Source organism: Equus asinus, chromosome 21 (genome assembly GCF_041296235.1).
Source record: "Equus asinus isolate D_3611 breed Donkey chromosome 21, EquAss-T2T_v2, whole genome shotgun sequence".
In the NCBI taxonomy this organism is placed as follows: Eukaryota; Metazoa; Chordata; class Mammalia; order Perissodactyla; family Equidae; genus Equus; species Equus asinus.
Genome location: NC_091810.1, coordinates 27586850 through 27610796, shown reverse-complemented (window position 1 = coordinate 27610796; position 23947 = coordinate 27586850). Strand labels below are relative to the sequence as shown.

Here is a 23947-nt window from a genome sequence, read left to right as displayed (position 1 = left end):
AGAAATTTTATAGTCACCTTCCCTGACCCTGAAAATAACCCTGCAAACAAATATATATAGTAATCTTCTCAATTAGAGACAATTCAAAACATTTACCCACTAGGGGTCAGTACAGAAGAGTCAATTCAAAAATATGACCCTAAAGCAAGAAAGAAAACTTCTTTAAGGTAAAAAAAGGAGAGCAAGAGGAAAAGAAAAAGGAAGAGGAGGAAGAAATTGACTAACTTGAAATAACACGGGCATATTGATCCTATATACAATCCAAAACGCCTCCCTTATTTGATTTTCTCTTCTGCTTGAATGCTCAGGAAATGTCTGCATTTCTTACATTATGAATTTTATGTTTTGGTGCTAATTCTGTAACCTACTCTCATCTATGTCTTGAGTATTGTGTGTGCATGTGTGTGTGTGTGTGTGTCTGTGCACGCACGCACATGAATGTGTATGGGAGGTCAAAGTGGGGTGAGAAGAAGAATGACAAAGAAATAATCAGGTTAGTAATAATGAGATGGAAGAATAAAAACATTAAGATTCAGGAGGAAAGCCCCATAAGTAATTTCCAGAAAAATGACAAAAGATATTTCCAAGCGAGTCATAATGCAAAATCATTTACAGCAACAGACAATTATGGCACTATTAGATTAAAAGAAGATAATGCCTATATTCTAGAATTTCCCTTTATATGGAAATATGTCCTCCACTTATAAGCATCTTCACAGAATATGTAGTTTGTTTCATGACACAACAAAATCCATATATTGAGACCCTTTTGTTCTTTTTAAAAACTAGTATTGCCGCTAAGTACTGCAGAACCAACTCCATAGCAGTAATTACTATTTAATATTGGTGAAATAACAGTTTGATAAATTAGTAATAAACATGTATATCTTTCCACTGCCTATGAGAAAAAAATTTATCGAATGGTATGAAAAGTGAGAAAGAGAGAAAACCTTTGACTTACAAGGCTCAAATTTGAAAAGTTATAGCCAACAGACACAGTTCCCAGTTGGGTTTACTTAGCAAAATAAAAAGAACTCCTAGTAAAGCTTCACTAAGAATAGTTGAGAAAAGTGACAAACTGTCGAGTACGTACAAATGTAAATGCCTTTGTAGGCAAAAGGAACAGGTATGGGTAAGCCGGGTACTGTCTACCAGCTCGTGCACTCGACTTGAGTACAAATGTGCCTTATCTGTATTCCAGAGCCTTCAGAATATTCACTAGAATTAGTAACGATGACTGGTAATCAGCAACTTTTTGCTGCTTTACATTCACAGAGGCGGCCAGCCTGAGTGAGCAGCAGCCATCAGATTAGATCACTAGCTATATTGTTCGGGTTGATTTTAATTGCCTGAAAAGGGTCATTACCATCTTCTGCAACGTGTTAAGTTATTTTAAAGAGTGAATATTTCTATGTAAGAAATAAAAATAGACTGTGATTCAGTTAGAAAGTACAAGGAAGTATTCAGTTGGGTCTTTGCCCTGGTGGCGTAAAAATCCTCTCCCAGTCTGATTACATTGATAAACAAACACAGTTACGCACAACTTTTTAAACAGAGCATGGAAAGTCAACACAGATTCCCATACTGATGACCACGGAGAACCACCCAAATGTCACATTCTGGTTTATAAAATGCCAAGACTTCCATTTCCATAGTAACTTTTACATACAGCCCTCTCCAAGGAGAAGGAGTTCATGATATTTAAGAATAACAAGACAAATCTTTGCATGGAAAAACGTCTGTGGAAGTGGAATTTTTGAAACCAGGAAGACATCTGCAAAAATAGGCCATTAGTGTATGCTTACATGGAAAGTGCATGTCTTGGGATATTTGTTCTTTAAATTAAAATCCTAGATATGCAACTCTATACAGGGGATAAAACTGCATAAAGACATGTACATAGTCATGCAAAAAACAGTGACAACTGAATAAGTTCTATTGTCTAGTTAACAGTAATACACCAATGTCAATATCCTGGTTCTGATATTATACTACAGCTATATACAATGTGACCATCGGGGGAAGCTGCAGGAAGGATATACAGGACTCTCTGTACTCTTTTTGCAACTTTTTGTGAGTATAATTATTTTAAAATAAAAAGTTTAAAACTGTAAGTTACAAGTCTCACCTCCACAGATAACTCAGAAAATCCTGTAAGGGCCAAGGAATTTCCATGATTTCAACAGAGCAGTTAAAGTTTCTAGAAAGATCATAAACTGGGAAGCAGTGAAAGAGAGAGTATTTTCAGCTCTATAAGAGGGCCTTTCTAATTGAAAGATGATTGGTGAGACCTATTAATGTCCACAAGGGTTTCCCCTATTTATAAGTAATTATTCATGTTTTAGGAAGATGTGCTTTTGATTTGTTGTGATGCAGTCATTTAGTTCTTTCTGTCATATGCCAATGTTTTACTCTAATAAAATAATGAATTTGGAGAATTCCAAATTACCCCCTTGCACTAAAATAAGCCAATTACATCAAGGACCAGCCTTCAGTAGTGACAACTGTTAGCTTATGCTTCCTTTAGGGCATATGTTTGTCATAGAATTTTCTGAATTCAGACCATATCACCATATTCATCTGTTGTCAAGTAATGATTTGTCACCCAGAGACTGTAAAATAAAATCTTTAGATTATACACTGAAATAATTTTAAGCCCAATAAAAAAGAAGCCCTGATACAACTACAGTAGAATTTCACGTGCATAAAAGAGATCAAACTATCGTTCTTTCATTTCACACCCAAATCCTAATACGTGTGTGCCACTCCACCCACAGACTATCAGGAAAGGCAGATATTAAACAACTGTGCAATAATAACTACATCCTAATCCATTCTCCGTCTAAAGAAGAAAATTTTAAAGAAGCAGGGAGCTCAAGACTAGTCTAGGAGGACAGTAAAAGCTTCCCAGAGGAACAAATAGGCAGGTTATCACCCGGAAAAATGGTAGGATGGGAAGTAAAGAGCGTTCCTAGCAAAATAACACTGAATTTGAGGGTGGAACTGAGTTGAGATGGGAATGAGGGGCTCTCGATGGAAGTCATGAATGCAAGGATCCTGAAGCTAAAAGTGTTATATTGAGTTTTCAAGGAAGTTAAAGAAAGCCCCTATGGTTGGAACTTTAAGCATAGGGGAGAAGTAGAGGGAAGAAGTCTCATGCAGACAGGCTGCATCAGTAGCATTTTTCCTCTAGGCAGTGGGTGTCCAATGACACAAGGTGTCTGGCTCATGGATTCACACAGTACCGTGTGTTGGAAAGACTGGAGCAAGAAAGGGAGTAGGGTAGGACGGCTGTTTCTTAATCTGCTGCATTCGGGTAAGAGGTGTCAAGGGAGTAAAGTGCTTGGCTAGCGCATAATAACCCCAGTAATGTTCTTTATTTTCAATCAGTTGACTGGTTACAGGGACAAAGGGAGAGGATGGTGCCAAAGACCAGTAGAGCAACGTGTCTTGAGGACCATGATTCGGTAAAAGAAAGAAGAGATCACTTAAGCTGAAACCAGCTTGGGAGGAAAAATGATGAATCCCATTTTGACCCAACGGGTTTGAAGCAGCAGCTATCCAAGCGAGCTAAGAGATCATGGGCAACATGACAGAAAGAACACTCTGTGAAGGTCAGCAGTAGACTTCTGAAGAATATGGACAATCTTGACAGGGTCTTTAGTCACAGGGCTGCTCCGGTCACAGACTGTGAACTCAGCACCCCCCCCAAAAGCATAGTTCTTATTGGTTTATCAAACTCTGCTGCAAGCCAGGTACTGCGATAGGAGCGACTTTGCAAGAGTAAGTAAAACAGATGCGCTAACCGCTTAGAAGATGCTTACAGAATAGTAAACAAGGAATCAGATAAGGAAATAGTTCCAAGTTATGATGAGTGCTATGGGAGATACGAGGTGCCCTAATTTAGAGGAGGACAGAAATTAGACAGCCCTCTCTTAGTAAATGATACTTAAATTGTGACTGATGGCATGAGCAGCAGTCAAAATCTGTAAGTGTATGTTTGTGTGTATGCACGTGCGTTTGGGAGTAAAGGCTAGAGGGGGCTACCAGGCAAAGGGACAGAATAAGCCCTGAGGTAGGAAAGAGGTCAACCAAACCAGACAAGAAAGCAAGCTTCTGCAGCTCTGTCTCCCAAAAGCCTGGCATGAGATGATGCTGGCGGGACAGGCAGTGCTTAAATCTTACATGGCTTGGTAGGCAATATTTAATAGTTCTTGAATGCAACAGAAAGCCATTTAAGCACTTTGAGGAGGAGTACTAATTTAACTCACATTAAAAAAATATATATATACTGCCCCAACTGCTGTGCAGATAATGATTTGGGGAAGGAAGCAAAAAAGGAGACAGGAAGCCAGTGCAATTGTCCCAAGAGAGAAGATGGTGACTTGGAAAAGGACAATGTGAGTGGAGATGAAGTGGGCAAATTTTACAAATATTTCAGTTAGAATCAAAAGGAGACATGCCATCTGAGTTGTACTATTTCCCCAAAATAAGAGTATTTAAAGTATCGTAATGGTCCCAAGAATTCTTTATCCTATTAAAAATAGGATATTGACAGGCTCATTTATTAGCAATGTAATCAAAGTGGTTTTAGAATTACAGATCTCATCTCTTAACCTTTGAAAGGCAATTAAAGTCAAGGGACTTAGGAAAACAAATGGGACAAATCTGTTCTACTGTTTTAGAACATAGACAATCTCCAATCTGAGTTATAAAGGCACCTAAGAGAGAGCTATGGAATTGCTATAAGATATATAATCTATTTCTTAAAATAATATGTCCGCAATAAGGAATATGCATATCTTCTGAATTATTTTATCCTATTTAATAGTTATTTTTTCTCACTTTTTGCAAGACAGCTTCTTGCACAGTTAAGATTCTACAAATATTTACATTCCAAGTAGCAGAGCTGTTTGAGATGCTATAAAGTTCTGCCAGCACTTCTAATACAAACCCTTATTTCTTGTTTATAACATGTACATAAAAGGGGGGAAATAAAAACACACTATGGATTGAAACCTGGCATACAAAGTTTCAACCAGGGAGTGCATTTCTCCTGCAGCATATTTTCAAAAGAAATGTTCCACTGTGTTTAGGAAATAGATGGGGGCGGGGGGGGGGGTACAACTCCAGAAATAATAAACCATTTACCACATTTGAGCCATTTCTGAAATTTGTATACAAATTAGATTTGAGACTGAGACCTGTTACCCCTCAATTTCAAAGAAATGTTCTATCTTAAACTATTCTGTGGCTCAACATGGTAATTATTGCCACACATCTCTGCAAAAAGATAATATCTTTTTGGCAAAGGAAAGAAAGGAATATCCTGTTTGCAAGAAAGGAAATGGTCCACCAGCATTAAGTGACGAATAAATGCATATTTAAATCATGGGGACACCTCAGAGATGCTCACCTTCAAAAACACAAAGTAACTGCCTAAGATCAGAAGGCTTAAAGGCGGACTGGTGGTGATGACTAAATCAGAGATGGTAAGCAAACACGCACAGCATCAATAAATCCTCCTGCCATCTGAATATCTTCCAATGTATAAAATTAACATTATTTTACTGCTGATAACTTACTAAATGGTAATTGGAAAACACAGAACACAGAATCAGTAATATGCTTCTCTGTTTGGTGGCACTGCCACAATACAGTGACATATGCATCTGGCAGTCTGAAAGGGGTAATTATATCTATATACAATTTCAGCACAAAACATATTAAGAGGTAATGAGAACTTCAAGCTGGACACTTAAATTACACTGTAAAAACAAAGCAGGAAGATGTGTACTGAATGTGGGAGAAGGAGTTAGGAATTTATAAAAGAAAAAGACATATTTTGCTAGCAGAGCGAAGAGGCTATTAGTTTGTAATAACTAGACATATATGAAAAGTGACAGTGATAAAATTGAACATAAATCAGCAACAGAAAGGCTACAGCTACTGTCCACAGCTAATCTCTGCTTCAGTTGAAATTGCTCAGCACTTTGGTCCCATTAAATGTTTTGTTGCCATTTTAAGGAACACTTGAGCTATCTGGTTGTGTTGTGAAGGATATTTAAAAGAGTTCTCCTGGAGAAAGGAACTTAATGCCTTCATGTCTTCAGGCTGACATTAATGACATCCAGACAGTGAGTGGGACATGGGGCTGAATGTTATTGTCTGCCTGAATCTATTATCCTGCAAATCAATTAGCCACTCAGTGTCTCAGTTATCCTATCTTTAGACAGGAGGGTTACTCACTGCATTCGACCTCGCCATCCATCTAAAAAAATGTGCAAGAATTTGCTCTATTTCCCTGGTGGATACTGATCCTTTTGGGGGTCCTTAAACCACATGTTGACTCTCAACTGACTTCAAGTAATCATTCAAACATCAGTTAATTCCTGAAGCCGCGATTTTTATAATTTGCAAGCCAGCATCTTTCCACTAGGTTGGATGAACCCTAACAAATTTCTTTTATGAACGTTTACAAGAACCTGTCTCACTGCAACCAGTGCCTGGTACGTATTAGGCATTTTGCAAGTGTTGCTTAAATGGATGTCAATATGAACCTGCAGACAACTTCCTCCCTAATACGACGGCCCACAAAGAGTTAACACCACAAACTCAGATGCCAGGTTACTGCAGCCAAAGTCAAGTTACTGTTAGTAAACACAGCTAGCAAAGCAAAAGTAACACATTTGACTTGGATATTGAGACATAATAGCTCTTTCAAAGGCAATTATTCCTTTCAATCTCTGAAGGGCTCTGACTCATTGTTCTGATTAATTCCAGTTTTTAATCTATTTACAGATCAGGATTCTTTTTCAGCTAGTGTGATATTCATCTCTGTGGGGGTAGACAGAAACCACAGCACATACAGCCTTCCTACTATTCTTTTTGGAGTTATTCTTGCTTAATCATCTTTAAATTATTTCTGGATTTACCTACTCACCATATGAGCCGGGGTTTCTCACCTCCCTCCTGCACATCACATATCTCCCGTCTGTTGCTTTCTCTAGCTGTTTCCCCACATCTTGGTTTGAGGTGAACAGACTGGCCACTCCTTTCTCAGAGCTCTGTCTGTTCCCTTCCCTTTGGCTCAGAACGGAGATTTGCTCTCCTCACCGTAGCAGGCACCGTTTGTTATTAAATCATTTCTCTGGGCGCATCTCCTTGTTGTAAATCAATAAGCAAATGCAATACAAGGAAGGACACAAGGATTGGTGAGCCGTGCGGAGCTTTGCACAAGCAGAGACCAGAAGCTGTTCATTCATTTCAGGCAATGAAAATATTCTTGATGATGCCGTGACTTGGGCTGCCCGGTTGGCACTTCCTGGTTTTCCGTTCCTGATATTCTGTTACCTGCTTGGATAGCTTTGCAGGGCTCCTTAGCCCTGAACGGAGAAGCAGCCAAGACCAGGGTCCGAGCTCAAGACACCTGGACTATAGCCCATCAGAGATAACCTGGCAAACAAACGCGACAGGGGATTCCGTCCATGGCTGCAGATTTGAAAGTGGAAAGAAAATGCAGCTTGGAAAACTTGATCGCTAATGGAGAAATCCTGCACCCAGGTTTCCTCAGAGCTGGGAGACAGGAAGGGGATTTCTGGCAAAAAGCTATCACATTCCACTCCCTGCACCATGAACCTGGGATCCTTCCTCTGCGCCACTACGGTTCACAACTTTTTTTTTTTTCCAACTTTCACTGGCCAAATCTGCTACGCTAAAGGCAAACCAGAGGGACCCACCTCGCGTTTCCCCAAGCTCAAGCGGGGATGCGGAGTTTTCCCATTCCAAAACCAATCCTCGCCCTAGAAGGGGAAAAATAATCTCCCCAAAGCAAATCAGCTGGGAGAAGCATCTCTTCTTCCCGACCCGTCGGGTGCATTTCCCGGCAAACAAACTTGAAGGCTGAGGAGTCGTTAAGCCAGCGCGTAAAGTTTGCCCCGGCAAGTGGCTCCTCTCAGCACCCCCGGCCGGGCGCAGCGAGGAGCCGGGCATCCCAACCTACCTGGTCTTTGCAGCTCACCGGGTGCCCGGCCCGCCGGCCCACCAGCCGCCCTTGGCCCGGGCCCGGTGGGCAGCCGTGCGCGCCCGCGCGAGCCGCCGCCGCAGCGCCCCAGTCCGCGCCGTTCCCGGCCGAGCCCGCGGCGCCCGCCGCCGCCGCGCGCCAGGCTGCTGTGGCTGCTGCCGGCGCCGCCGCCGCTCCAGCGCGGGCACGGGAGGGAGGAGGACGGCGCGGGCGGGAGGGGCGGGGAGCGCGGCCGAGCAGCCAACGGGGGCCCGCGCCTCGCGCCGCCAGCGCCCCCCGCGGCCCCGCGCCCGCCCGACCCGCGGCGCCCCGCGCCCGGCCGCGTGGGCACACGTGCGTCCGGCCTCCGCAGGGCCCTGGGCGGCGGCTGGGAGGGCACGGAGGGCAGCGTGTCGCCGCTGGGTGGCCTCGTGCGCGCCCAGCTGGGGCCCAGGGAGCACGGGGTTAAAGGTAGGAATGCCACTTGTAGGAAAGCCTCCTGTGGCTGCGATCCTGCAAGAGCGCAAATATTGCCGATTTTAATATTAAAGCGCATAATTATTAAAGGTTCGCTGTGTACCAGGTAGTGGAGGGCACAGTTTAAAGTGAACGAGTTCTTGGAGTCCCCAGAGCAACCCTAGAACTGTTACTCCCTGAGTTAGTGGCGAGGAAATTAATTTGCCTAAGGCTTCAGTGAGTCAGAAGAATCACAATTGTATTCTTACAAGGACCCTTTGAGGCAGGTGTTATCACCTTTATTTGCCTAAATACAAACAGTGAGTGCTTGGTTGGAGGACCTGGACTTGCATGAAAGCCTGTTGGAAAGTCTTTGGACGGCTAGGCTAGACTTACTTCCATTACCTGTGCAAAGGTTACCAGTGCAGCTTTACTTGTAATTGAAAAGCTATTGGAAACCTACCTGTCCATTCTTAGGAGAATGGCTAATTAAAATACAGTGGAGACATACAGTGGAATACAATGCCGCAGCCACAAAGAGGGAGGTACATCTGCTACTACTGGCGGAAGATGACCTTGAAGAGGTACAGTAGTACCCCCTTATCTAAGATTTCGCTTTCCCAGTTTCAGTTACCTGCACTCCGAAAATATTAAATGAAAATTCGAGAAGTAAACAATTCTTGAATTTTAAGTTGTGCCCTGCTTGGTCCCCCACCATATTACCAGGCCATGACTCATCCCTTTGTCCAGGTGTCCGTGCTGAATATGCTGTCCGTCCATTATTCACTTTGTAGGCCTGTTATCAGATCGACTGTCAGGGTATCACAGTGCTTGTGATCAAGTAACCCTTATTTCACTCTATAATGGCCCCAAAGTGCAGTGATGCTAGCAGTTCAGATATGCCAAAGAGAAGCCATAAAGTGCTTCCTTTAACTGGAAAGGTGAAAGTTCTGATTTAAGAAGGAAAGAAAAAAATTGTATGTTGAGATTGCTGAGATCTTGTGTAACTTTTATTACAGTATATTGTTATAATTGTTCTACTTTATTATTAATGTTGTTAATCTCTTACTGTGCTTAATTTATAAATTAAACCTTATCATAGGTATGTGTGTATAGAAAAAACGTAGTATATATAGGGTTCGGTACTATCCATGGTTTCGGGCATCCACTGGGGGTCTTGAGAGATCCACTGAGGGTCTTGGAGAAAGAAGTTAGTTCAGGAAAAGTATTGACAGTTTTGTGCTTATATACATGTGTGTATGCATATTTATGCATTCACAATTTCTAGAGGGATATCATAGGATACTGTTAATACTCATTGGAAGACTGAAATGGGGACTGAATTTTATAATTGACTTTGTTTTTAAAATTTATCTTATTTACTTTTCTTTTATAGTAAAAAAATCTAGTCACGTTAGTTGAATTAGAAATAAACAAGAGTGTACAGCCCTGTTCCCTCTTTTCTCCTTTCCTCTCTGTGCTTCCTGTTGTCAGAGGGACACAACCCCTCCTCACGGGCAGCAACCTGGGCAAAGGAGCCTCGAGAAGGGGTTTACGGGAAAGGCTGTTTTGACTGCTCTTTCACATTCTTGCTCATTTCCCCCAGAAATAAGTGCTCCTGCCTCATCCGCTGCAATTCAGAATGGAATGTAAACTGCTGGAACAACTCTCCTTAGGGGGGTTTTAAAGACAAGAGGCAGAAACCAAGTCAGTAAGATTCAGGGCACTGCTCCCTACAATAAACCCTGCATGCAGGGCCCCAGCCCTTCCAGTTGGCAGAAAGAAACTGCTTTAAAGGCTTGAGCAAGACACCCCAGAAATATTTTAACAGTGGTGATGCTGTGTTTTCCCATGAGCATGCAGCAGGGTCCTGGGATACACCGGGTAGCTTTCTCTGATGTTGGCCACTTTTGTCCTATCTCTCACTTTATTAGGAAACTCTTCTTCCCTCTAAAAGTAATGGGTGGACTTTAAAAAAAAAAAAAGCTGGGGTTATTTATGTTTTGAGAGGGGGGAGGCAAGGATAGATAGAGCTCACTACTATAAATAAAAATAATGTGCTTTTCCCCATCAGAATTAAATTGCAGTAAATTTGCGCTCCTTAAGGCCTCTCTACTTAGCAAAAGAAAAAATAGAACAGGTACGGAAAGGTTGTTTATGGTCGTTTCAGTTGTTATTGGTTACTGTAAATAATCTTTTTGCTTGCAATCTGGGAACATGTTGGCAAACCCCCTGAGTGTGACAAAATGTTTTATTGGGTAGAGCTGGTGTATTCTGGAAGGAACTGAGGTAACATTACATGCAAATTATGCTCATGCCTTGCACCTAGCAGGTGCAATTACTGCCATGCCCACATCCATCACAGGAGTGCCTCTTCTCTTAATATTTTCAAGTTGGTGTCTCATAATGCATTTTCCTTGTAATATATACATACACGCCCTGTCTAATGGGAAGGGAAAGAGCGTTTTCATCAAGGAGGGGAGTGGCCCCCAGCCAGCAAGTGACTGGGGTAAGACAAGAGAGAAGTTTCTTTCAATTAGAGAAAAATCTAAACCTGAACCCCTCACCGCCCTCTCCAAATAATTAGTCATTTCCAACCTCAGATTACATTGCCTGTGCTGGTGAAAGCTGATTAGTTCTAGAAAGGGATTTAATAGAATTTTGAATCTATTGTTGCAGCAGAGGCGGGGGACAGCCTAAATTTGTAGGAGTAATGATGAACATTGACTGTGAGCCTCCGTTTCATGGTCAGAACACGTAAGAGGTATATAAATATATGTATAGAAAGAGATATGCATCATTTTACTTCCTCCGTTTGCTCAAAATGTAAAGCATAATGTGAGTCAACTGAAAACCTGATATTTACCAAAAGTTGATACACAAGAGCAGGTTTAAATAAAATTTCCATCCAATTTCTGGGCCGGAAGCCCAGGAAATTAAAAAAAAAAAAAAATTAAAGGCACATGTGGGTCTTCTCAGTGTGAATGCCGGATGGAGTTTTTATTGAATTTGGCCTCGACTGATTGTAGCATTATAAGCAATTCTGCAGTTAAGTTTCAGCAGCCATTTAGATGGCAAATCCTTTTTTTAGGGTATTATAACTAAGAATAATAACTTCCTTTTTATATGGCACCTTTTATATCAAAGCACTTTAAAATGTGAGATCATCTTCCCATTATTAAGCTACCCTGACTGTGTTGGAATATAGAAGCTATTTCATGCCACTGACACCACATAACAGTTATTTGTTTGCCTGTTTATTGTGTAGCAAAAGGAAATGAAGAAAAATATCTGCTAAACCCACAGACTGACATTCTTAGGTAAAAGTATAAATTGGAATGTAGCCAAGTTGCTAAGTTAAACACATCTATTTCTGTAAAAAGAGTCTTTTCGTTTCTATGGGTGGAAAGACAAGTCGTTTGGACATCGCCATGTTACTGTCCCAAAGTTTTAGTCCATATCTGGATGTAGAGATCGTAGGTCAAACTAGAAGATTCTGGAAGCATGGATGCATATAAAATGCTTAGCATTGTGCCTGGAACTTAGCTCTGGGTATTAATCAAATATAACTAATACAGATTTCTGCTTATTTGTTTTTTTCCTCTTAAGATGTTTCCTGAACTTCCTAATCATAGCTCTGCTGTCATTCTTTTTACTTCACAGAGCATATCCCTATGTGACATTTTCTTACATATTTTTTTATTGCCAGTATCCCTCACCAGAATGGAAGCTCTGGCAAGTGGGAACTTTGTCTTGTTTACTGCTGCACTCACAGCTGCCAGCACCTGTCTGACACACTCATGATAGGTGTGCCATAAATGTTTGTTTAATGATGGAAAGAGCTTCTGGCATGCCAGGCACTATATTAATTGCTTATATGCGGCACTTTGCAACCCTTACAACACCCTATGAGGTAACTACCTTTTTACAGATGAAGGAACTAAGGCACGGGAAAGCGACCTCATATCTTTGGAAGCTCTCTCTTCCAAGATTACACAAACTGTAAGTCACAGAGCTTGGCCTTGAATCCAGGGGTCTGATTCCAGACTCTCTGCTGTGTGCTGTACATGCCTGCAGGTTGAAGTGGATTTTGTCAACCATCTAGTCCAGCACTTCGAAAACCTTCCTGTGTCTGCAGACAGCTGGGGGTCTGGTTAGAATGCAGATTCTGACTCAGCAGGTCTGGGAGTGGGCCTGAGACTCTGCATTTCTCCCAAGCTTCTAGATGATGCTGGTGCTTCTGGTCCACAGACCAAACTTTGAAGAGCTAAGATATAGTCCAAACCTTCCATGCTAACATATAGGCCAGCTGACATATCCCAAACTTTAGGGATGTGAATTAGTGGAAGTTAAAAAACAATATTGGAATTACTTAAATAGTCATGACATCATAAAATTCAATTTAGGATTATTTCTTCCAGGTTTACAATGACTAGTCCAGAGTGAAATCTCAATGAATATTAGTTTCCTATACAGAAGACGACGAGATTATGTAACTTTCCCCAGTTTGTGGGTGGTAGAGCTAGGATAGAAACCACCCAACGTTTGTCCTTTTCTCTTTTTTTGATCAAAACAGGCTAGATCCTCTCAGTCAGTCTTTTAAGGGTACATTTCATGAAAATTTGAAATGGCAACAGAATGAGAAGGTTAAGAGAGTTGGTAAAGAGGATGTGTACAAATGTAATTAGCAATTGCCCTTTGGTGGGGATGAGGTTGTAAACTGAGGAAGAAATGAGGCCGTTTGAAGTTCACAGCTCTTGAATTGAAAATCTGTTACACAGCAGGCTAAAGATTACTGCATAAAAAGACCCTTCACCCTAATGTAAGTGGCTATAGAGCAGCAATGTAGGTTTCCAATTTAGTAACTCTATTTATATTCTTTGTTTTGCCCAAGTATTAATGGGAATAACACTGTCTTTCCCAGTTAGATATGATGTTTTAAAAAAGAGGTTATTATGTACATATATTACTTCATTGAAAATATGAGCTTTTGCGCAATGACATACTTTTTAATTAACTTACCTCATCAGCTTTTTACTGTGGGTTTACAATAAAATAAGTATCTATTTTATTGGTCTACCTAAAATATTCTCCTCCAGACCACCAAAATTTCTTGGAATAAAGATAAAGACTTTTTCATCTACTAAATTGTAGAAAGCACTCCTTACATGTGTGTATTTTAATTCTGCTCGTATTGTTATTATGATGCTAATTTTTTGACACTAGTAAATTTATTGATGTTAAAAGTGGGCTTCTGCTCTATGTGTATGTTTGAAATACTTTCTATAAATAAATCTTAGCTTATATGTTGAAATAAAGGATGTTTTCTAAACTCAAAGTAAAAGTAAGTTTTTCACGGGGAATTAGAGAATGACAAAAACTTTTTTTAATGAATGGAGGATGGCTGGTATTAGCTGAAAAAGTATCTTGGATGGAGTGTAAAGAATAAAAATAATGATTGTTTTAGTCAACGCTGGGTGTTGTAACAAATTACCATAGACTGGTTGGCTTACACAACAAACATTTCTCACACTTCGGGAGGCTAGAAATCTGAGATCAGCGTGCCAGCGTGCTTGGGTTCTGGTGAGGGCCCTTTTCCTGGTTTACAGATGGCCACCTTCTTGTTGTATCTTCACATGGCAGACAGCAGAGAGACAGAGAGTGAGCGAGCGCAAGCTCTCTGGTCTCTTCTTCTAAGGACACTAATCCCATTCGTGAGGGCTCCACTCTCAAGACATAAGCACCTCCCAAAGTTCCCATCTCTTAGTACCATCACATTGGGAGTGAGGATTTCAACATATGAATTTTGGGGGAATGTAAACATTCAGTCCACAACAATGATACACAGTAAATTGAGGTGAAATAAGATGCTAGATAAAAAACATTGTATAGAAAAGCAAGAGACAAGCAAGGAAAACAAGTTTATGTTGATTTAGTTGCCATGATAGGATCCTAATGAGCCTACGTGGTAGTGTGATAAATAATATTTTAACATTTCTAGACATCTGTATCAAATGACTTTTTTTGGCTCTGAAAAAGGAAATATAAGAAAGAGTTTTACGTTTCAGCCAGTTTACCCCATGGAAATGCTTTTTCTTTAATAACTTGATACAGCATTAACCTGAGTAGCCATAGGTATAAAACAACAGAAAAGTAATCAATTCTGTTATAATTGTGGAACATCTCACCACTTGATGTATAAAAATAAAAAGATCTGTTTCCATTATTTTCTAGTAACTGAGTAGTGTCTTTGGGAAGGAATAATTTTCATACCTAGTAACAACTAGCCAAAACACAATGAACTCTTTCCTTCCTCCAGAGAGTGGTGGAAAAGCAGCTGATTTCTAAGGTTCTACTGATCACCTGTGGACCTCTCACATGGCCCAACACACGGCACATATTAAAATGCTCATTGAGTGGGCATGCGTCAAGTGGTAAGTTTCTAAAATTCTTTTTGATCACATGCTATTCATTTTGATCACCTACTTCTGAATTTTCTTCATTTTGGTCAAAATGATTAAAGGAGAAGAGATTTTTCTCATTGGAACACTCACTTCACTATTCAAAAATATCCTTTTGAGAAACTGGTAACTGGAATCCTTTAGCCTAGTGCTTCTGAGACTTTGCTACACATTAGAATCACTGGAGGGACTTCAAAAATCTAGATGCCCTGTCTTCACCTCATCCTGATGAGTTTGTAATCTCTGGGGTGCCATACCCACGCATTGGTTTGTTTTTTAACTGCCCGTGGGATTCACCCGTGCAGCCAAGTTTGAGAAGCGCTGCAGGTTGAATTGTATCCCCCAAAAAGATATGTTGACGAACCTAAGCCCGTGTACCTGTGAATGTGACATTATTTGGAAACAGGGACTTTGCAGATGTAATTAGTTAAATTAAGACAAGGTGTTACTAGATTATGGCGGGTCCTAATCCAATGACTGGTATCCATTTATGAGGAGGAGAGTTCGGACACAGACATACAGAGAGAGGAGAATGCCATGTGAAGACATAGAGACAGACACACAGAGGGAAGATGGCCATATGAAGGTGGAGGCTGAGATTGGCATTGTTCAACTGCAAGCCAAGAAAACACCAAGGGTTTCCATAAACCACCAGAAGTTAGAAGAGAAGCACGGAACAGATTTTCCCTCTGAGCCACCAAGAAGGAACCAACCCTGCTGACACCTTAATTTTGGACATTTGGCCTCCTGAACCACGAGAGAATAAATTTCTATTGTTTTAAGCTACTGAATTTGTAGTAATTTGTTAGGGCAGCTCTAGTGAGCAAACGTAGTACTTCTTAGTCAATCCAAGGACAAGGTTGATGGCAGTATGTGATTCCTCCTTTTCCTCTCTTTTAGCCATCTAGAAGAATTGGTGAGCGGGATCTAAATTAATAGCCATTTTCACTGACTATGCCAGAGTAAATATTCTGCCTCCTCCCATTACTCTCTCATGCCCCACCACTGCCGTTAAGCCAGGCAGAAAAATTCAAAGCGCTTATTTTGATGAAACATTTCTTGGGTCATTATAGTTTTAGGGATTAGACTTTGCCGCTTGATATTCCAAGCATTTGTTTGCTTACACACTTTCTATCATGGTCCATAAAATACTGTGTGATCTCATCACTCGAATATTTTCTCTTTTAACCAAGTCCAATTGCTGTGGGTTACAATCAATAAAATCAAAACGTTTTTAAAGTTGAAAACAATGAAAAAGAGGTATCTTTCTTTTCTTTGAATCTCTTGGCCAAGGTGATAGGTTCTCAAATATATTTTCCCATGAAAAAACCTCTTCCATTGTTTCTTTAGTAATTATGAAATGATCCTACACTACAAACTATTTTAAAGATGAGATTCAGGAGACTTTAGGTGACCCTTAATCATCTTCAAGCTGTTATCACAATCACTGGGAAGATAAGTATAGGCATGATTTGGACATGGATGCAGACAACCTAGTAATCAAAAGCTGATAAAGCAACCCATTCCTGATCAGCCATTTTAGATGACTAAATAAGTAACTGTAAAAGTGACCCTAATTGAGGAGGTGACATTCTGGTTATAGCATGAATGTCTGAAAAACTGCAGAGCAGGTCTAGAAGTTTGTAAACTGTAACCCCCAATATGATTGTTAGGTACCTCATACCCCAGCTAACAGAAACTACAACTGCAAGTGCAGATACGCAATTATAAAAGCATCGGAAGAGTTATTAAGTAAGATGTTATTTAACAGTTAAAAACACGAAATAGGGGACCAGCCTGGTGGTGCAGCACGGAAGTTCACATGTTCCACTTCGAGGGCCTGGGGTTCGCCAGTTGGAATCCTGGGTGTGGACATGGCGCCGCTCAGCAAGCCGTGCTGTGGCAGGCATCCCACATATAAAGTAGAGGAAGATGGGCACGGATGTTAGCTCAGGGCCAGTCTTCCTCAGCAAAAAGAGGAGGATTGGCAGCAGATGTTGGCTCAGGGCTAATCTTCCTCAAATAAAAAAAAAAAAACACAGAATAGAGACAATTTACAATTAAGCGTTAGTGAGTCACGTAAATAGATATACCGCTAGTAGAGAAAGAGAGCTTCTAACTTCTCTTGTCAGAGATTGCTAGTCCCTTGAAATAAGCGTTATGTGGAGGATTGGAATTGGCCACCCCAAGGTATGTCTCTTTGGCATGAGGATTATTTTGGGCTGGTTACTTTAAAAACTACAGACAGGAGAGAAACTCTGAAAAGCAGAAGTTGTCCTTTGTAAGAGACATTTACATTTGTAAAGAAAATCTCCATCTGTAAAGGTGTCTCCCTCTTTGTACCAGGAAGAGGGGGGATGACCTTGCCTCTAGAAACTCTTATCAATGCAGAAGGCAAAGACTTAAATCTGCATAATAACCTTACTCTTGTTTACTGTGCTTTTCTGGTAATCTCCCATAACTGACTCCCCCACCCCCAACATCCTCCTTTGCCTTTAGCTGAGGAGGGTATTTAACATAAGAACCTCCACCATTTTGGCGAGGTACTCAGTTTTCCTGAGTCTCTCCCATGCATACATGTTATAAAGCTTTGTTTGATTTTCTCCTGTTATTCTGTCTCATGTGAATTTAATTCGTTGTCTGGCCAAAAGGACCTAGAGTGGGTAGAGGAAATGTCTTCCTCCGCTACAGTTACTAGTATTTTGGCTAATCCTATTTTGATCGTTCTGCCAACTTTGTTGGGGCCATTTCTGGCTTTTACATCCTCAGGATCCTTAGTGAGGAAAATGCACATAATAAGAGGAATTATTAGAAGAAGATTAGAATAATATTAGTCAGGTGATTGCAGAGGAAAAGTCTCTTCCCCTATAAGAGCCAATGTATTTTATACATAGCTAGTGGCTTAGGATGTAATTTGTGGCACCCAGTGTGAAACAAAAATGTGGCACCTCTTGTTTAAAACATAGGAAAAAAGTGTTATATATAAACAAAGCTTTTTCCTTTCTTCCAGTCTCTCTCTTTTGAGTTGTCATGATGGCTTTTTTTGCTGTTTAATGTTATTCTGTGTAAAGGAGAATTTAAAATGTTAATTATTAGCATGCATTTGACCTTGCATCTTTATGTTGTGTGATGCCAGTGTTAAATGCAAATAGAAGAGCATTTAACTCATATGTGGAATCACTGAAATTGCACGATTTGTATTTTGTAGCTTCTACATGCATATGCATTTTGTTCTTCCCAGAACAATGGAAGTGTCGGACAATGCTAACTCAGCTGTTGTTATTTAATGCGACATGCATGCATTCTCCTAATACTCTATTTTTGGCTTATTGATGAATAAGAAAGGGCTGAAGCGAAAAGGAAGTATAGGTTGCTCTTTCTTTCACTTTTGTTCTATGTCATAATTTTCACATTTGCGGTTGGCTACTACAGGGAAGTAGTGACAAATAAGAAAGGATGCAATAGGGTTCTTGGGTCATTAGTATTTCTCAGAATGCCATTGCTGTTTCTGTATTTGAAGCAAAATTCTGATCCCAATGGAAAGTGTGGCCTCTCAGGGCTATTAGCACCTCACTTACTCAGCTGTAACCAGTTTACTTTTTACTCAGTTTGAGTCTTGCTGAAGCCCCACACAGAGTGGGTGCCCAGAAGTCTGTGCTTGTGGGGCTTTGAGAACACTATTTGTGCATGGTGCAACAAGGAATGTCAGACACGTAGATTGCACATCCCTCCTCTGCTCGAGCACGTGCTCTGTTGTCCACTGGATTCCACTTGCAAAACACCAGTTCAAAGAGAAAATTATTAAGAATTTCAAGACAGCCACAGCATAGCATTGAACAGGAGCAGAGCCACGGCACGGGTCATACCACCATGAAGCTGCCCTGGGCAAAGCCATTATAAGCCTATAATTATTACTTTGAAATTTAACTCTGCTTTTTCCACTAGCATACAGTGTTCTGGATTTATATGTAAGTTTTGAGGTGATAGTCAAAGATGGTCAACCTAATAGGTTACTTGAGGTATATTAAAAAAACAGTGCTTTCATTTTTTAGCTATTTTATCCACATTTTGACTCAGTAAAAATCCAATTTTTTCTTACATGAAAAAGGTAAGGACAATATCCCTGAGTATATTTCCATATCTTTCATTTGGCATTTTCCTCCATTGATGCATGCTGTAAATTTGCTATTGGGAACTACTCACAATCTATATTCTGGATCTCCAAAGTTATCTAACAAGCCACGGGCAATTAATATTTACTAGAGAACAATATAATTTCACAAGCAGTCACACCTTCCATCTTCTGCACACGTTTATATGCTTTTAGTTATTTAAAAAAATTAGTGTAGTCATTTATTTTGGTGTCTTTTTCTTAGAGAACAACTTTCGTACCACACGTTTAAAAAGTGGGGAAAGGGTTCTTAGACACATGGCTTTGTGATTCATTGATAGATGCTTCGAGGCTAGATCTACCCCTTCCACATTGTTCCTCTACTTTTCCCACCACTCTTTTTTAGAGAGTTCTTGCATTTAAAATTAGATCATCAACTTTCAGCAAGAAATGGCAGAATCTCAAAACTGACTTACGTTACAAGAAAGCAGCCTGGGGCCTACACATACTCTTCCAAGTTTTAATACTCCCAGGTGTGGCTTTCATTGAAAACACTCCAGCTCTGCCCTGCATTTGGTATGCTGCCCTGCTTACCAAGAGTGCAAATCTCGGGTAAACCTTATTCTTAATAAGGCTACCAGGATCAGAGCCAATCAAAAAAGGAACAGCTTTCATAAATATTCACACCTCACCAGAGACTTAGCTGTAACAAGTAATGAATAGTCATAGGGAATCTCATCATTGACTGAGACCCATCAATGCCAAAACAAAACCCCATTTCCAAAAGCAAAATAAAGCAAGCATGTCTGTAAAGTACAGGCTAAGATTAGAATTATGAGAACGTTGTTTCAATTTAGAGATGTTTTTGTTACGTTCTGTGTATCATTTATTTTCTCTCCTCTCAGATTAAATATAGATTCTTAAATATAAATATCTGTTTTAAAGACCTGTTTTTCCCAATATACCATTTTTTTTCCTTCTGCTTGGATAATTGTGTGTTCGTATTGCCACAGACAGCAGTAAAACACATGCATTTTCTCTATATAGCACATCTGTTTGCTTACAAGACTCGTGGGAAGGCAGTAGGTGATTTTTCCAATGGTTTCTGGCTTGTGGTCGAACATTTCATCCCGCAAACTGGAAAACCACTTGGTTTGACTGCCCTCAATATGAGGATGAAATATTTGGGCTTAAAACATAAAGTGGGTAGAGGCATATGGGCTGCAATGAGTCAGGAAGTATTCTGGACATTAAATCTGGGAAAGCGGGGGAAAATGTGTCTGTCCTTCCTTATTTCTCCCTTTACTGCTTGCTAAATAGAATTGTCAAAGCCTCAACCTCCTGCATCTGTTGCAATGTTTTGTAGATTAGATATTTGGAAAGCGCTGTTGTCTTTCTGAATGTCTTAAATGTGTTCAGCTGTCTGTTCTGAAAGCCATGCAATTAAAACTGATTCCGTAGGTATGTGCTGTGAACAGGACATCACTGGTTGGATGATATACTTTCCCTGTTCACACTCTCCACTCGTCTGCATGGTCAAACTAGAACAGAGACTCAGAGGACCTCTAAGTATTTTTATGTATACACAAAGTCAGGCCAAAAATAATTTCCTTATTTATCTGTTTAACATTCTTATTGTCTACCCGTCTTTCTATCATTCTCTCTCTCTTTTTTTAAGTAAATTGTAGTTGACTTACAGAAAATTCATTTCACAGCCTGTCACCTCTTCCTCACCCCTCCCCACCTTCAATTTAAGGAACTTAAAACTGCCTACTAAATTAAACACCAATTTCCTCAACTTTACTTTCTACTGTTTTTCATTAGGACATTATCAGAGTCAGGATGCTTTGGGTACCGAACAATAAATACCCAAACAAAAAGGAAAATGTATTTGTTCATAGAAGTGAATAATCCAGAGCTAGCATTAGCTTAGACACAGCTAGATCCAGAGGCTCAAATCATCTCATCAGCACTCAGTCAGTCTCTTCCCACTTGCCTCTATTATCCTTCGCATTGATTTCAGTATCAAACATGTTGTCACTGTTTGGTGGCCCCTGGCAGCTCTAGGCTTATATCATCTCAGCTTCAAGTCTATCTGAATGAGACTGCTCTTAACCCCAGCTCTTCCAACAAAAGTTCGAGAATGAAGTCTCATTGTACTCATTAACCCAGCTTAGGTTACTTCTTATCCTTGAGCCAGTCTCTGGAACCAAGGGAGATGACACTGTGATTGACAGACTTGAATCATATTCCTACGCTTGGAACTCGCCTAGAGTCATCCCCCACTGGACCACATAGACTGTGATATTTGTGGGAAAAGTAAAGTCCTATATACAGATGAGTAGAGGATTATTGTGGCTGGGCAGGAAATACCAATAGGCATCCATCAGAAGCCACAGCCTACATTTCTTTTCTTATCTTCTCTTATTTCCCTAAAACAACTTCTTGTCAAGACCTCCCTGGTTTTATCAGCCACCACACAGAAGGATAGCAGTGGAGATTTTGTGCCTAATTGGAGGTCATGAATTTCGGTCATCCTTTAGGGAGCTATAGTCCTCTTCCCAAGAGACTGCAGTCAGCCACATAAGATATTCAGGAAATCTTCTTACCAGCTTTTAGTCCAAAATCTGGTCTTAAAGTCTCATTCCCAAAGATAGTTGTCTCTGGGGAGACTGGACCTCAGATAGGATAAAGGCTTAAATTTGGCCTCAGAGGTTTAGTGGCTGTAGCTTCTCTGAGGTAATTACATATTCGGTGTAGGTTTAATCATATATTGAACATCACAAAGCACAGATGGTAAGCTAATTGTTCCGACACCTGGGACATCCCGTTTGAATTAAGCCTCTAAGACCCTCACTGCAGTGTAGTGGTCAAATAAGCATCTCAGTACAGTTCTCTGCTTGCCTATCCCATTGACCTATTCAAAGGCCCTTTCTTAAAGGTATACTTCTGCTAATCAGTGAATCCCCCAATAGAAAATAGGGTGCAAAGACAAGTTCTTGACTTAGAAGAATCCTTGAAGTGTAGCCTGTGCCTCTTTCCTATTAGTCATGATCTCAGGAAAGACTTGAATAAGCAGTTTAGTCATTATCTGGTGTTTTCTAGACCCTTACTCCTCAAACTCTAGTCTAAGGGCCAGTAGCGTTAGCATCACCAGGGAGCTTGTTGGAAATGCAAAACCATAGGTTCTTCCTCAGAGAGCCTTCCTGGCATCTCAGATTTATAGTTTTGCTGCAGTAGATTGCAGTAGTTAACAACCAGGCTCTAGAGCAAGACCATAGATCCTTTATCTTTCCGTGCCTCGATTTCCTTAGCTTTACAGTGGGAATAGTCATAGTACCCACTTCCCTCTCTGCTATGAGGATGACATGTCTTAATGCATATAAGTGTCTAGAGTAATGTCTGGGACATAGTGATTCCTCAGTCAATATGAGTTTTTATAATATAGTAATAATTATTACTATCATCTTGTTCTTGAAATCAGGGATGAGAAAAAGCCATGGTCAACTCTTCACCCAAAGGACATGCAAAGATGGAGAAACGGGCCGGCCCCGTGGCTGAGTGGTTAATAAGTTCTCACGCTCCGCTTTGGCCGCCCAGTGTTTCACCAGTTCGGATCCTGGGCACGGACATGGCATCACTCATCAAGCCATGCTGAGGTGGCATCCCACATGCCACAACTAGAAGGACCCACAACTAAAAATATACAACTATGTACCTGGGCCTTTGGGGAGAAAAAGGAAAAATAAAATCTTTAAAAAAAAAAAAGATGGAGAAACACTTTCGTACCCTGAGGTAAATGTATAGTCTTTCTTGCCCCAACACTTTTGAATCATCTTTCGTGAGTTGTGTTGTTCGACTGAGATCATTTTGTTCATTTGGCAATGATTTGGTATTTTTTTCCCACTTTTCATGCAATGTACCTGACAGAAGTGCTTGTACCTTCATCGTATTTGTTCACCTTGGACATTGGATTGCTTTTGTTGTCTGTCCTATGCACCGTCACCAGCCATACAGCAATCTAAGCCTTTCCATCTCACATCTCCATTTAGCCTTTTAGTATGATTGCCAAAGAAGTTTGTCAAGTTTTACTTTAGTCTTTGCTTTCATCAGTTTATTTAATTGGCGTTAGTTTGGTAAAAATAAAACGTTAAAAATATACTACAGATTTTTTCTAATCTACTTTTGGCATTAAAGTTTTTTTTAGTATTCTGGAAGCCTCACAAGAGGGAAGCAGCCTCTCGCCCTCTGTTCAAACACCTTTAAAATTGTAGCTTTCTTTATTGAAACTTTCCAGATGCGATCTTCCTCTAAACCCACATAGTAAGCTCTGAACTTCTCACTGAGTCTTCATTATTTTCTGCCTTGAATTAGAGTCGTTGTGTGTAAGCCTTAGATAATAACATTTGGAGTCCAAGGACTATTTATACCTTGCCTATGCAGTGTTTATATTTTTTGTCATGTATTTGTTTAAACCTTCCAATAGTGTCACAATCACCTGGAATACAGGACTTATGTTTTACTCATTTGTGTATCTGGTAAGAGCCTGGCACAGGACTCTGTGCACAAAGTTGGCACACAATTCATATTTGTTAAATGGAATGAATCTTTTAGTCTACATTTGTATTAGAAATGCCTGTGTCTTGTGTGCGTGTCTCGATGGTCTAGATTGTAATTTGTAGTGAAATCCACATTTTGCCTTTGCTCCTGTGCATTTATAAAGGGTTGCTCCTCTAAGAAGAGTCCTTACCATCACTTCTCTCTCAGTCAGATAGAACTGACCACATTATCTTTGGCTCATTTCACGTATCTTTTACTCCATCATATATATGCTTCCATCATGTTGCATGTCTTAGTTTATATGCCTGCCACATTTTGTTATTCTGTGAGCCCTTCAAAAGACAAAGCAATTTTTTT

At 40.3% G+C, this 23947-nt stretch overlaps 2 protein-coding genes across 6 annotated transcripts in view; one reads left to right on the top strand and one right to left on the bottom strand.

The window, feature by feature from the left end:
• Positions 1-8142, bottom strand: part of CNTN3 (contactin 3) — a 314732-nt gene extending 306590 nt beyond the window's left edge. For 3 of the 5 annotated variants that reach the window (XM_014851951.3, XM_014851952.3, XM_044754830.2), the window contains exon 1: positions 8003-8142. The gene's annotated coding sequence lies outside the window, so the exon portion shown is untranslated. Of the gene's footprint in view, positions 1-6943; positions 7071-8002 lie in introns of those variants that run through there. The other 2 variants (XM_070492787.1, XM_070492788.1) reach the window with 1 other exon arrangement.
• LOC123279689 (protein FAM246C-like) lies at positions 7488-22825 on the top strand. The gene is made up of 4 exons (XM_070493525.1): positions 7488-7563; positions 7959-8473; positions 14778-14892; positions 22515-22825. Exons 1-4 carry the CDS (start codon positions 7488-7490, stop codon positions 22589-22591), a joined length of 783 nt encoding a protein of 260 aa, XP_070349626.1. The 3' UTR covers positions 22592-22825.
• Positions 22826-23947: the final 1122 nt, after the last annotated feature.